Genomic DNA, 15,181 nt, shown 5'->3' with positions numbered 1-15,181 from the left:
TGAGTGTTTTGTTTGTGTGTGTGTGTGAGAGTGTGTGTGTGAGTCTCTGTGTGTCTCTGTGTGTGTGTGAGTCTCTGTGTGTGTGTGTGAGTCTATGTGTGTGTGTGTGTGTGAGTCTATGTGTGTGTCTCTCTGTGTCTGTAAGTCTCTGTGTGTGTGAGTGTGTGTGTGTGTCTGTGTGTCACTGTGTGTGTGTGTCTCTCTGTGTGTGTCTGTGTATGTGTGTGAGTCTCTGTGTGTGTGAGTGTCTCTCTGTGTGTGTGTATGTGTGCGAGTCTCTGTGTGTGTATGTGTGAGAGTGTGTCTCTGTATGTGAGTGTGTGTCTGCATGTGACTGTGTGTCACTGTGTGTGTGTGTTTGTGTCTCTCTGTGTGTGTCTGTGTGTGTGAGTGTGTTTGTGAGTCTTCGTGTGTGTGTCACTGTATGTGTGTCACTGTGTGTGTGTCTGAGTATCTGTGTGTGTGTGTGTCACTGTGTGTGTGTATGTGAGTGTGTGAGAGTCTGCATGTGTGTGTGTGTGTGTGTGTGTGTGTCTGTGTGTGAGTCTCTGTTTGTGTGTGTGTGCGCGTGTATGTGAGTTTGTGTGTGTGTGTGTGTATGTGAGTGTGTGAGTGTGATTTTAGCGGGCGGTATGAGTTGATTATTTGCTGTAGTTGACTCTAGAGGGTCGCGTGAGCAGCGGGAGTGCAGCTAATGTAAACTAGCCTCGAGCTAATGCTCAACTCCAGAACCCAAGAGCTTTCAGGAGCTTCTCATCTCTCTCCATCGCCGAGTTGAGTTTGACACAGAATTAATCAATGACTAACATTTACTACACTGAATTGCAGTTTACAATGATATTTGAGATTCAGAGATATGACTATCCTCAAAAATCCATAGTTGAATGTAAAACATTGCTTTCTTAATCAGTATTTTTGCCTTGTTTTCTAGTAAAAATATTTAAACATCTTTCAAGCTGAAGTGTGTAACTTTTTCAGTGTAAAAATACTTTCTCGTATTACATCATAATGTGCAGACAACTGTAAGCAAGCCAATTGTAGGTTAATTTTCTCAAAAATGGTAAATGTGTCTCTGTGGTGCTATAAAAATCCCTCTGTTTGTTTTGAGCGACCCGTCCAGCCTGACACAACAACACTGACTCGACCAATGGTGTGAACTGGGGGCTGTTCAATCAATGGCAGATGGAGGGTGTTATTGGAAAGCCATTTTGCAAACAATGCCTATTTTAGCAGTTCACATCAATTGCGTTATTGATGCAGAAATTACACCCTTAAGCTTTAACAAGATACATTTACTTGAGAAGCAAAACTATTTTCAGAGAATGCATGTGAGTTAAGTTTATATTTTTTAAGCATAAACCTCATAATTTTGTTAGCTTTGTGCTTGAAACAAGACAATATATAAATAACTTTTATTTTCAATTGAATAAGTTATTTTTGGATTTTTTTAAATAAGCTTAATTCAGAAAATTCTCTGATAACAAGTCTTATTATCTAATAAAGTAAATCAATCTTGTTTTAAGGATGTTCAGATATTTTTACTGGAAAACAAGACAAAAATACTGCATAAGAAAATTATTTCTGCAGCATTCAATACGTCTTTTCAACAGTCTGTTATAAAGCATTAAAATGGGGCTTATCAACATACGTAATCAGATTAATAATTTAGTGTCGCATAGACAATACGGATGGAGTCGGATGAAAGGTCAGGCAAGGGAAATCTATTATTAATAACTGCAGTTGCACTCCAGATAACCTCAAGATCTGATTGGCTCTCGGTAGAAAACAAAGATTCAGATAATACAGCAGTAAGCCATATTTTACCATGGTTACGCAGCATTATTAGGCACAAAGAGAAACCTTCTTAATCATGGTAAAATTACTGTAAAACACAACCTCGAGTAGCAAATTGCTTTTATATTCAACTAATATGTGGTCACAGGTGTTTATATGGACTAATTTATGAAAGCTTTGGATGTAGCTCATATAATCAGATTTTAGAGTTAGAGCTGTCTGTTTTGTCACTTCCTGTGTGTGTGTGTGTGTGTGTGTGTGTGTGTCCAGAAACTTACCGTTTCTTCATGAGCAGCACCACACCGAGGAAGATGATGACGAAGAGCAGTATTCCAGCGATGACTCCTGCGATCTTCACCGTATGATCGGTCTGTTTCTCCGGCTCCACTGTGTTGGGTTTGTGTGTCGCCGCCCCTGAGATCAAGCAAATGTCAAAGGTTATGCAGAAACCACAGACGGTTCAAAACTAACCCCACGAGTGAGTTTTGTGTCTGTTGGTTCATGTCTGTTAGCATCGATATGCTGTTGGCTATTGGAAATACCTCAACACAGGGAAGAAAACCATGTTTGTAAAGCCAATTCACAGGGTGTTTGTTTGATTTCAGGTTACTAGTTTTTTCCTTAGTGAAAGTATCAGTAAAAGTATAAGTTTGTCAATGACGGTGAATATTGTGACCCAGTGTGTTTAAACCTCACTCTCCTGACATCAAGAGGTGCACTAGCGACTGACGCTAGGGGCTGTAGCCTTTAGCCTCCTTGTTAGCACACCTGCCTCCTATGCCAGAAATGCCGGTTCGAGTCCCATGTGGAGCGGGTAGAACAGGAGTGTCACAATGGTGCCGTGACCCAGATGCGAGTGAGGTTTAAAGGGGTGAGTGTAACGGTGGCCAGCTGACAGATAGCTGTGCAATGTGTATAAACCTCACTCTCCTGACCCCAAGAGGTGCACTAGCGACTGACGCTAGGGGCTGTAGCCTTTAGCCTCCTTGTTAGTGCACCCGCCTCCCATGCCGGAGACGCCGGTTCAAGTCCCATATGGATCGGGTAGAACAGGAGCGTCACAATGGTGCCGTGACCCGGATGGGAATGAGGTTTAAGGGGGTGAGTGTAACGGTGGCCAGCTGATAGATAGCTGTGCAATGTGTTTAAACCTCACTCTCCTGACCTCAAGAGGTGCACTAGTGACTGATGCTAGGGGCTGTAGCCTTTAGCCTCCTTGTTAGTGCACCCACCTCCCATGCCGGAGACGCCGGTTCAAGTCCGTACGGAGCGGGTAGAACAGGAGTGTTACAATGGTGCCGTGACCCAGATGCGAGTGAGGTTTAGGGGGGTGAGTGTAATGGGAGCCAGCTGATAGATAGCTGTGCAATGTGTATAAACCTCACTCTCCTGACCCCAAGAGGTGCACTAGCGACTGACGCTAGGGGCTGTAGCCTTTAGCCTCCTTGTTAGTGCACCCGCCTCCCATGCCGGAGACGCCGGTTCAAGTCCCATATGGATCGGGTAGAACAGGAGCGTCACAATGGTGCCGTGACCCAGATGCGAGTGAGGTTTAAGGGGGTGAGTGTAATGGGAGCCAGCTGATAGATAGCTGTGCAATGTGTATAAACCTCACTCTCCTGACCTCAAGAGGTGCACTAGTGACTGACGCTAGGGGCTGTAGCCTTTAGCCTCCTTGTTAGCGCACTCGCCTCCCATGCCAGAGACACCTGTTCGAGTCCCATACAGAGCAGGTAGAACAGGAGCATCACAGGGTTAGTAACCCTAACCCAATATGGCAGTAGTTGGCTTGAAAGAGAAAACTCACTGTAGATGCAGAAAGTTCAAACTAATCTCCCCTCTGGCAACGTTGAGAATGCAACGCTTACTTGCATACTTGAACTGAGCTCTGACACATTGCAGAACGTAATTACGTGTGAAATCAAGCGTGCATTGCAAGCTGCGTACTTGTGTCGTCGAGCATATTTCGACCTTTATGTTTCGTTCACGTCGTGTCAGAATTACAGTAATTACTAATAACCTTGAAAGTTATTTGTTTTTTATGGCAACATTATTAACGGCAAAATGGCTGTTTTTTACCCACAGTTTAAGTTGGAGTAAAAATTAGTTTAGGCTCAACTTGTGCAGTTGTTGGCTGTCATAATAACTCGAAGTAGTTGATAATGTCAACGAAACTAACCTCGGACCATCGCTTAATGTCATCCTCCCACTCCTTAAACTTGGACGAGTGAGGCAGTGTCAAAAAACAGTCCACGCAACTGTTTAAAGTATCGGCACTATGCAGCCACGTGGTTTTTTCAGAAATGTTTACAAAATCAACACGCTAACAGCAAAATATTTATCACTTCATTCATTCATTCCTTCGACTCTATATGTTCTTGCAAAATTTTTAAAGGAATATTCCGGGTTCAATACAAGTTAAGCTCATTCGACGGCATTTGTGGCGTAATGTTGATTACCACATCAATCTGTGTTCCAGTGAGACACTTACAATGGAAGTCAATGGGGTCAATGTTTGGAGGGTTTAAAGTCAGAAATGTGAAGCTTATAATTTTATAAAAGCACTTACATTAATTCTTCTGTTAAAACTTATTAAATTGTCATTTTTTATGGTTGTTTTAGGGTTTACAGCATTACATCATCATGGCAATGAAGGCTATAACTTTCCACAGATGTGGTTAGTAAGTGATGTTATGACAGTAAAATCATGTTAACACACATATTGTTTATGTCTTGTGTCTATACTTTTGAAACAGTGAGTATTTTAATGTTTACAGATTGACCCCATTGACTTCCATCAATGATGAGTCGAAATTACGTTTTGTGGAAAATCAACATTATGACACAAATGCTGTCAATTGAAATTAACTTGGAATATTCCTTTAAGACCAAAAAAAGCGCTCCAGATAACAATGGCAGAATAAATTGGCATATGTTTAATTGTTGAAGCTGCTCTCTTATTAATTCCTTTCACATGACGTCACAAACGGCGAGTCATATCTTTCATAGAATTCTCTTAGAATCAACATAAATGCTTTTTTACACGTCAGAATCTTGTAATTACAGTAAATCCGCCATGACTTGAATGCATTAATATAGCAATCAGCTGATGTGTGTGTGTGTGTGTGTGAGTGTGTGCATAGTGGATATTTTACAACAGCTTCAGATGTGCCTCATTCAATCAGAAATTTAATTCTGAAATATTTATTTTAATATCATGTATTATTATTTTTAATATTCTGTTTTGAGCCTTTGTTTTTCATAAATATGAAGCCGTTTCTGCACTGATGTCAGACTTATTCATTCATTTATTATGTATATTATCTGTTGATTTGTGTCCATCAAGAGAAAATAGATTATCATGAGATGAAGAACAGTTTCTTTGTATAGGATTTAATTCACTGGATTACATATAATACAATAACAGGCATTACCACATGATTATTTCATATATTAAGCATCGGGTTACATTTACAGCTATAATAATGATATTGTGATATACAGTATAATGTTAACATTATATAAAATTATGCATACTGTAATATGAGATTGTGGAGACTTTTGTTAGTGAACAATTCTTTTAACTGCAGCCCATAAATTCATCCACATGCAACCCTGGACATAACGAGAGAAACACACACAAACACACACACACACACACACACACATAACACATATGCACATGTGCACACAAAACACACACACACAAACACGCGCACACACAACACACACACACACACACAAAAAACACACACATACAACACACACAGACACTACACACACTACACACACACACACAACACAGACACACACACACTACACACACTCACACTACACACACTCACACTACACACACTCACACTACACACACAATACACACACAACACAGATACACACACCACACACACACACACACACACTCACACACTCACACACTCTCACACACATACACACACTACACACACATACACACACTACACACACATACACATACACACACTACACACACACACACACACTCTCTCACACTCTCACACACATACACATACACATACTACACACACATACACATACACACACTACACACACATACACACACTACACACACATATAGCAATTGTGCAGTCATAGCAGTGAGTAAGCGAGTGCCTGACCTGTTAGTTGGTTGTCTCCTGCAGCCGGAACGATGCGAACGTAAGGAGTGGTGAGTTGAGTCACCAAGATAGCAGCTGAAACAACAAGATACACACACACACACGCACACACGCATGCATGCATGCAGAGAGAGAGAAAGAGAGAGTAGTGAAAGAAAGGAGGATAAAAAACAAAAGAGAGAGTGAGCTGTTGCTGAAGAAGCTCAAGAGAGACAAAACTATCAAACTATCGTGTGTCAAAGTTTAGATTTGTTTGTTTTTTTCTAACTGTTTTGACGTGTCAGTATTTTCAATAATGTCACAATATGCTTACAGTGAAACCTGACCTGGTGTTACACTGAGAAGACAAAAGAATCATTTTGTTACCAATCATTTATCTCAAACATCAAAATGTAATAACTGAAATAAATGAATAATAATGTCAAGACAATGAACAGTAATAAACAGAAATGAACAGCATGATTTGCACTCTGCATGTTGTAAAGTCTCACCCCTTCATTTCTGTGTGTGTGTGTGTGTGTGTGTTTTCTGCATTGTGGCTGATTTATATATTGTATGTGACAAATAATAATAAAAAAGAAAGCTCTGTTTTTAGTCTTTCCCATTCATTTCCTATGGACAGTCAATTTTGACAGTGAACAGCAAAGGTGTCACTTTTTCTTACGACTACTTAGACTTATCGAATTAAGTCCAATTTGTTTTGTGTTAAGATGTTAATCTAATCAGAATGAATTCAAATGCACATGTGAAATGTTCAACAAGCTGGTCAAATGTTTTTCACACAGCTGCATCATGCAGAATGTTAATAGTAAAATCTTTAAAAGCTGTTTTGTTTTCCATGTTTGCATGATATTGGATTCTGTACCTTTGGTTGCGACACGGACACAGTCAATTTTCGTCTCCTGAAACAAAGAAATTGATAAAAAATTTCAGACATTCAGTGATTCAATCACTCAAACAATAATTTACTGTACTGAAATTTCACCCGTCACACCCCATCATGTCATTAATATTCACTGCATGAAATATAAAAATCACAAATTAATTTAATCTATTGACAGTTCTACAATTAACACAGAAAAGTAGTCAAATGTAAGATTATATGGAGTGCTACAGGTCCTGTGATTCTCATTGTAAGTGAAGATCTATTGAACACATTCCAGTAGACAGCGATTCAAAAAACGATTTACTTTTGTCAGCAAAAAAGCAAACAGTCTATTGCACTGATCTGTTGTACTTGACTACAGTGATATACAGTATATGGTGATATATTTTCTCTGCCTGCACAGCAGCTGCTGCTTTTAACATTTCAGATAAATGGAGGATCTGTGCTTCAAACATCAGTGTGCTGGAACACGACCCTGTGCTTAATATCTGTGATCAAAACAATCCTGAACAAACTAACGGCTGACATCACTCAACATCTACACAAACAACAAAACACTGTGTATGGTGTCATTACTGTCACTCTATTTAATATAACAACTCTTGTGCTCCCTGATGGCCTGACAAAACCAACATGCTGCTGTTGTACACACTTGTTTTGGAGTTTTTTCTAAACCCATAAACACTTTCTGACTGTAACAACTCCAACAGTTTTTCAGCTACAAATAGCAAACTCAGACTGAGCTGAAACCACACATTATACAATGTCCTAACACTCACTCAGTACCCTAGCAACCACTCAGAACACCTTAGCAACACCTAGTGCCCTCTAGCAACTACCTAGCAACGCAGTAACACCCAATCAGCACCCTAGCAAAGCCCTGTCAACACCCTAGCAACCACTCAGAACACCTTAGCAACACCTAGTGCCCTCTAGCAACTGCCTAGCAATGCAATAATACCCAATCAGCACCCTAGCAACCACTTAGAACACCTTAGCAACACCTAGTACCCATCTAGCAAAGCCGTCAACACCCTAGCAACTGCATAGCAACCACTCAGAACACCTTAGCAACACCTAGTGCCCTCTAGCAACTGCCTAGCAATGCAATAACACCCTAGCAACCACATAGCAACCACCCAGAACACCTTAGCAACACCTGGTGCCCTCTAGCAACTGCCTAGCAACACAATAACTCTCAATCAGCACCACAGCAACCACTTAGAACACCTTAGCAACACCTAGTACCATCCAGCACACCCTAGCAAAGCCCTGTCAACACCCTAGCAACCACTCAGAACACCTTAGCAACACCTAGTGCCCTCTAGCAACTGCCTAGCAATGCAATAACACCCAATCAGCACCCTAGCAACCACTTAGAACACCTTAGCAACACCTAGTAACCATCTAGCAAAGCCGTCAACACCCTAGCAACTGCATAGCAACCACTCAGAACACCTTAGCAACACCTAGTGCCCTCTAGCAACTGCCTAGCAATGCAATAACACCCTAGCAACCACATAGCAACCACCCAGAACACCTTAGCAACACCTAGTGCCCTCTAGCAACTGCCTAGCAACACAATAACTCCCAATCAGCACCATAGCAACCACTTAGAACACCTTAGCAACACCTAGTACCCATCCAGCACACCCTAGCAAAGCCCTCTCAACAACCTAGCAGCCGCATAGCAACCACTCAGAACACCTTAGCAAAGCTTGGTACCCACCCAATAAACCTTAGCAAATACCTAGCAAAGCCATAACACCCACTCAGAACACTTTAGCAATGACTTGGTAATTCACAAGTACACAAGATATATGTAACATGCCTTTAAATGTCAAATCTACAGTATTCAACATAAAAAAAGGCACAAATAAACCAGCATCAGAGGAGATCTGCATGGCAAGAACGAGATGAAATCAATACAAAAATAACGCAACTAGGCCAAAATGGACAAAATACATAAAAAGATCAACACATGAAACAAACAAATGATCTAAATAATTCAAAACGTGTCTTATTCAGTTGATAGTTAATGTTATTTGTGTTTATCTAAATGTTTGTTTGTCTAGCACATGGGGATCATTAAAATTCACATCTGAAGTGCTTCAAATACACAAATTCCACCTACTAAACACAACTAACTGTTTATGAAGACACCTCCACACAGATAACCATCTGTCCATTAGAGCGAGAGAGGAGTCTGAACACCAGCAGAATGACTAAGAGTGTAAAGATAAAGATCTAGACGCACAGGTTAGCACTCTTTCTGACTTCTGTTGACCTTACTGAACATGACAATCTAAACAAAACTTGTATAGCTATTACACACAAAGCAAACACATATGACGTCTACGTCACCCCTGACTGTATTAAAGGCCGGACATTAAGAGCGTGCAGCCTGGTTGAATGAATTACAGGTCTTGAATAGATACGAAACGAGTGCCGTCTGTGTAAGTGCCCATCTGCATCCATCAGTGATCCGCAGTTAATTACACATCAATTACAGCTGATGCTGCGGCTCTTAAACAACAAGAGAGCGAGACGGCTTTTAGAGGAACCCGTGAACGCCACAACTGTTAATCTAAACCGCACGAGAGAGAGAGATGCATTAAGTCAGAGTTAATGTGAGCGGTGAGCGTCTCTCACAGCGACACTCAGAAAGTTTCTCAGTGCGACTCAAAGTGGTTTCTCGACCCGCCCCTGCACTGAAAGAAGAACCTGTGTGAACCCGCTCCCTGACGCCCTCTTCCACACATCAGGTGGCCGTGCTCGACGTGTCCACCAGGAACCTCTCCACATCCATCCTCATGGAGTGGGATCTGATCTGGTTCCAGAGGGCCACACGAAGAGCCACTCAAAGCGACACTGTTGAAATGCACACGTGTTTCTGTGTGAACGCCACATAATTGAGAGGCTTTAGACATTTGTTGCTTTCACGTCACTGAATTCTTCAGTTGCTCCATCTGTCCCACAGGGTCCAAATGAACACTCGCCAAGCGCCAAATGTAAGTAAAAAGTGACTTTGGCGAGTTAATAAAACTAAAAACAGTAACTTTATTCGAAACTGCAACATTACGATATAAGTGACATGAGCGAATCAAATCAAACCGATATGTGCATCGACTTTTACCTTCAGAAGTTTATGTAGAATGCATAAATGTTGTTTTCCCCTCCAGAGCACCAAGTGGTGACACATATGTACATTTTGTTTTTACATTACTCAACCATGAGGAACAAAACTTGATATTTTTGCGACAGGAGACTGACTCATCTCATTTATGATGCTGTTAGAGACACAATCACCTGCGCTGTTTGACACTAAAATATAAGGGGGAAAACTGTGAAATAATTCTATTGCCATTGTGACAAAAATATATTTTTAATAAAATAATGCAAAATACAGTTTCATTGCCAGTAAGAAATATTTATGGCTAGTAAGTATTCTCAATTTATGTGCCACTGGCAATTACCACTCTTTACTATTGGATGTGATGCAGTAAAATTTGTCCACAATTTGGTTCGATTCGTTTAATTACACCGTGTAACAATTCTTTTTTTCTCCTGGGTAGTAAGTGTTATTTCCTAATTGCTTATGCCTCAAAAGTATAGAAAATGGCTATTATTCCCCACAAACTTTGTTTTTGTGACCAGGACAGTGATATTTTGAAATTTACCTATTTTCCAGAACATTCCAGATAGATTCAGTGCTGAGTAAACTTGGAGTATCTTCTAGAACTTTCTAGAACTTTCCAGTAATATAAATAGTAGTATAAATACAGGGGCCTTAAGCCCACCAGTTCAGTTTAGTTCCAGCTGCCAAAGTGGATACATATCTGCATTTTTCTGAGATGGCATCAAGAGGCTGCAAGCATCCGGCAGACGCATTTTGCTATGTCTGCGGCCAATTTATCAAGACAAGAACGAAAAAGTACTCCGTGGAAGCATCTGCTAAGATGTGTGAGGCCTACAAGGCATATTTCGGCATGCCTGTCAGGGATCAAGACAAACCCTGCGCACCTCATTTCACCTGCGAGCACTGCAAAAAAAAACTCTGGAAGGTAAGATGGACAATTGTTGCTTGGAATTTTATGTTATAAAATTTGTTTTAATTTTAAAATGTTATTTTGGGACGCCTTTGGAACAGCAGGGACACCTACCACAGGCGGGACTGGCCACAGTGGACCGAGTTCTCTGTGGGGAGGAACAACGTCAAGTGGGAGCCACTGGTGGACCCCTGGAAGGTGCTGATACCACCACTACACATCAAATTGGGCCTTATGAAACAATTTGTCAGAGCTCTAGATAAGGAGTCGGCAGCCTTCAAGTACCTTCAAGACTTCTTCCCTAAGCTGTCTGAGGCAAAGGTCAAAGCCGGTGTCTTCGTCGGACCACAGATGAAGAAGATCCTGGAGTGCAATGAATTCCCCAAGAAGCTCACTTGTAAGGTGAAAGCGGCTTGGAACAGCTTTGTCGCAGTGGTTCGGGGCTTCCTGGGCAATCACAAGGCCGAAAACTATGTGGAGCTGGTTGAGACTCTGGTGAAGAACTACGGCACAGTGGGCTGTAGGATGTCCCTCAAAGTCCATATCCTTGATGCTCATCTTGATAAATTCAAGGAGAACATGGGAGCGTACTCAGAGGAGCAAGGCGAGCTCTTCCATCAGGATATACTGGACTTTGAATGCCGCTACCAAGGACAGAATAACGAGAACATGATGGGAGACTACATTTGGGGGCTGATTCGTGAAAGTGATTTACAGTATAATCTCGAAAAACTACTCACTTCTAAATCTTTTGTAGTCATTTTTGTATTACTTTAGTATAAATACATGTTCATTTGGATTCATATGTTGTTTTTTTCTGACTTTATGTGAATGAAAAGACTCAAATTCGCCCGTTTTCTCATTGGAAATAGGTACATTTCTAAATATCACGGTTCTGGTCACAAAAGCAAAGTTTGTGGGGAATAATAGCCATTTTCTATACTTTTGAGGCATAAGCAATTAGGAAATAACACTTACTACCCAGGAACAAAAATTGTGTTACATAGTGTTATTTTTGTACAGTTCATAATTTCACAGTTGAAAATACTGTAGGTCTTGAATTGTATAATTGATAAGAAATACATTGCATTTTATGATTGTAATTATAATTGGATATAACTTTATTTTACGTTTATTAAATTCTGTAATCGATTATTAAAAAAAATCCTTTCCTGAAGCACTTCCTGTAGATCACAGCGCTAGCAACGCAAAGGTCACTGGTTCGATTTCCAGCAAACATATGTACTGATACAACTGTGTGCCTTGAATTATGGAGGACCAAATCTGCAAAAACTATAAATAAATACATTAATGAACCAATCGATTAAATATTTGATAACTGTCACACAATTTGTCCTAAATTCATATCTATATATATATTTATTAATGTACTCCTTTATTTATTTCCATAAATATTTATCACACTTTTTTCTTTATTATTTAAATGTATTATTTAATTCATTAATTTATGCATTTTTTTCATTTATTTATTTCCATATTTTCCAGCAAGATATTTTTAGATAAAAGCATTCTATGATCAATCAGCCAATAGGGATGAATAAATAAATAAATAAATAAATAAATAAATACACAAATAATTAAATGATCAAAAAGAGAATATATATAGTTAAAATTCAACTATGAATTTTATATTTCCATCATTTTTGTATTTCCACAACCATTTATTTATTATATTGAATTATTAGATGTTTTTGTTTTTTTGCAGGTTTGTCCTCTTTATTGAATTCACATTTACATCCACTTTTATTATGTGCCAAATGCATAAATGTAAATATTAATTATAATGGCTGCACTGAATTTTAATTGTCAAATCAGTGCATCAGTTAATTTTTACAGATTTTTCACTGTACATTCTTAGCAAGCAAGCAAGCCCCTCCTCAGAACAAGGAAAGCTTCAGGAACCTTCCTGACACTCCCCTGAATGTAACCAATTCACACTTTTCAGTGAACACACCCCGTTAGCTGTACTGACGGCCTGATAGTAGATACTGTAGCTCTTGTGCGGCAGCAGCGGTGCGTTCCAGTACCCGCTGTAGGTCTTGTTGTCTCCGATGGTAAAGGGTTGCGGTGAGGGGACGCCTGAGGACAGGAACTCAGCGGTGTAATAGTACTTAGAGTTCAGACTGCTGGAGTTCTGATAGTGAACCGGCAGAGGATAACAGCGCAAGATCTCTGCTTCCCCTCCACGAGCTCGCCGCGGCCGTTCCTCCTCCACAACCACCTGATACACACTGAGAGAGAGAGAGAGAGAGAGAGAGTGATTCTTACATATACAGGTCAAAATTCACCATTCAATCAAAAGGAAAAAATATTATAAGCCTATTTTTTTTTTTTTTTTTTTTAGTAAAAACAAGATTATTTTGACATTATTTTTATGACAATTAAGCACATTTTACTTACAAATTCACATAACAGTAATGCATCAGGACACTCTGTATTTCTTTGCAATTTCTATTATTTTCAAAAATGATCCTCATTACATTCTCATTAATTTACTACTGTAATATGATAATTTAAAAAATAGCTTATATTAAAGAGAGTACAATAAATAATACAAAGCACAATTTAAATATATCTTTCTCATCACATTACGATAATGAGAATTTGGGGGAAAATGCGGTTAATTGTCATGTTAATAATAATATATATATATATATATATATATATATATATGTATATATATATAAGTATATATATATATATATATATATATATATATATATATATATATATATATATATATATATATATATATATATATATATATATATATATATATATATATATATATATAAAAAAAATAAAAACATAGTGGTCCAAAAACAGGCTTTATTACCTTTAGGTAAAATATAATTATTTTTATCTTTATGGAGGGCCAAATTTCTCAAAATTAAAGCATTAAATTAAATATTTAAATAAATAATTAAATACATAGTGAATGAATTAAATGTATCATTAAATAAATAATGATACGTTTTTAAATAAAACATTAAATACATAGTAAATTAATTAAATGTATTATTAAATAAATATTTAAATAGATAATTAAATACAAGGTAAATTAATTAAATGTATCATTAAATAAATAAATACATAATGAAATGTATCTTTAAATAAATAATTAAATACATAGTAAATTAATTAAATGTATCATTAAATAAATATTTAAATAGATAATTAAATACAAGGTAAATTAATTAAATGTATCATTAAATAAATAATTAAATACATAATGAATGAAATGTATCTTTAAATAAATAATTAAATACATAGTTAATGAATTAAATGCATCATTAAATAAATATTTAAATAGATAATTAAATACAAGGTAAATTAATTAAATGTATCGTTAAATAAATAAATACATAATGAAATGTATCTTTAAATAAATAATTAAATACACAGTTAATGAATTAAATGTATCATTAAATAAATAATTAAATATTTAAATAAAACATTAAATACATAGTAAATTAATTAAATGTATCATTAAATAAATAATTAAATATTTAAATAAAACATTAAATACATAGTAAATTAATTAAATGTATCATTAAATAAATAATTAAATACATAATGAATGAAATGTATCTTTAAATAAATAATTAAATACATAGTGAATTAATTATTTAAATAAATAATTAAATACATAATGAATGAAATGTATCTTTAAATAAATAATTAAATACATAGTGAATTAATTATTTAAATAAATAATTAAATACATAATGAATGAAATATATCATTAAATAAATATTTAAATATTTAAATAGATCATTAAATACATAGTAAATTACTTAAATGTATCATTAAATCGATCATTAAATACATAGTGAATGAATTAAATGTATCATTAAATCAATAATTAAAGATTTATATAAATCATTAAATACATAATGAATGAAATGTATCATTAAATAATTAAATATTTAAATAAAACATTAAATACAAAGTAAATTAATTAAATGTATCATTAAATAAATATTTAAATAAATCATTAAATACCTAGTGAATGAATTAAATGCATCATTAAATCTTACATAAAACCTCCCATGTATTTCATTTCAGCACTAGCTTTGAATCAGTTTAAACTCTCTGCCTCCATTTTATTTTAAGAGCTTGCTTTGGGGATCTTCTTCATTTATTGTAAGCAAGAGAATTACCGACACGCCAATCAAAGCAGGTGGGTGTAATCAGCACTCCTTTGAGATTTTCTCATTGGCTCAGAATGTCAGCAGTCCAAAGTCGAGAATGTGAAATGTGCAAAGTTTGATAAA

The 15,181-nt window shown here is 37.1% G+C and overlaps 1 protein-coding gene across 6 annotated transcripts in view; it reads right to left on the bottom strand.

Annotated features, from left to right (window-relative positions):
• The window catches only part of LOC127441321 (receptor-type tyrosine-protein phosphatase mu-like), a 355,708-nt gene that overhangs the window by 99,465 nt on the left and 241,062 nt on the right, over positions 1–15,181 (bottom strand). For 5 of the 6 annotated variants that reach the window (XM_051698588.1, XM_051698590.1, XM_051698589.1 and 2 more), the window contains exons 12-15: positions 12,859–13,135; positions 6,814–6,850; positions 5,949–6,023; positions 2,073–2,208 (exon numbers count right to left, since the gene is read on the bottom strand). In XM_051698588.1, coding sequence (XP_051554548.1) covers positions 2,073–2,208; positions 5,949–6,023; positions 6,814–6,850; positions 12,859–13,135 — 525 coding nt within the window. The remainder of the gene's footprint in view (positions 1–2,072; positions 2,209–5,948; positions 6,024–6,813; positions 6,851–12,858; positions 13,136–15,181) is intronic. The other variant, XM_051698594.1, reaches the window with a different exon arrangement.

Source organism: Myxocyprinus asiaticus, chromosome 5 (assembly GCF_019703515.2).
Source record: "Myxocyprinus asiaticus isolate MX2 ecotype Aquarium Trade chromosome 5, UBuf_Myxa_2, whole genome shotgun sequence".
Classification (NCBI taxonomy): Eukaryota; Metazoa; Chordata; class Actinopteri; order Cypriniformes; family Catostomidae; genus Myxocyprinus; species Myxocyprinus asiaticus.
The sequence above is the reverse complement of the archived record's forward strand: the minus strand, read 5'-3'. Positions and strand labels throughout refer to the sequence as shown.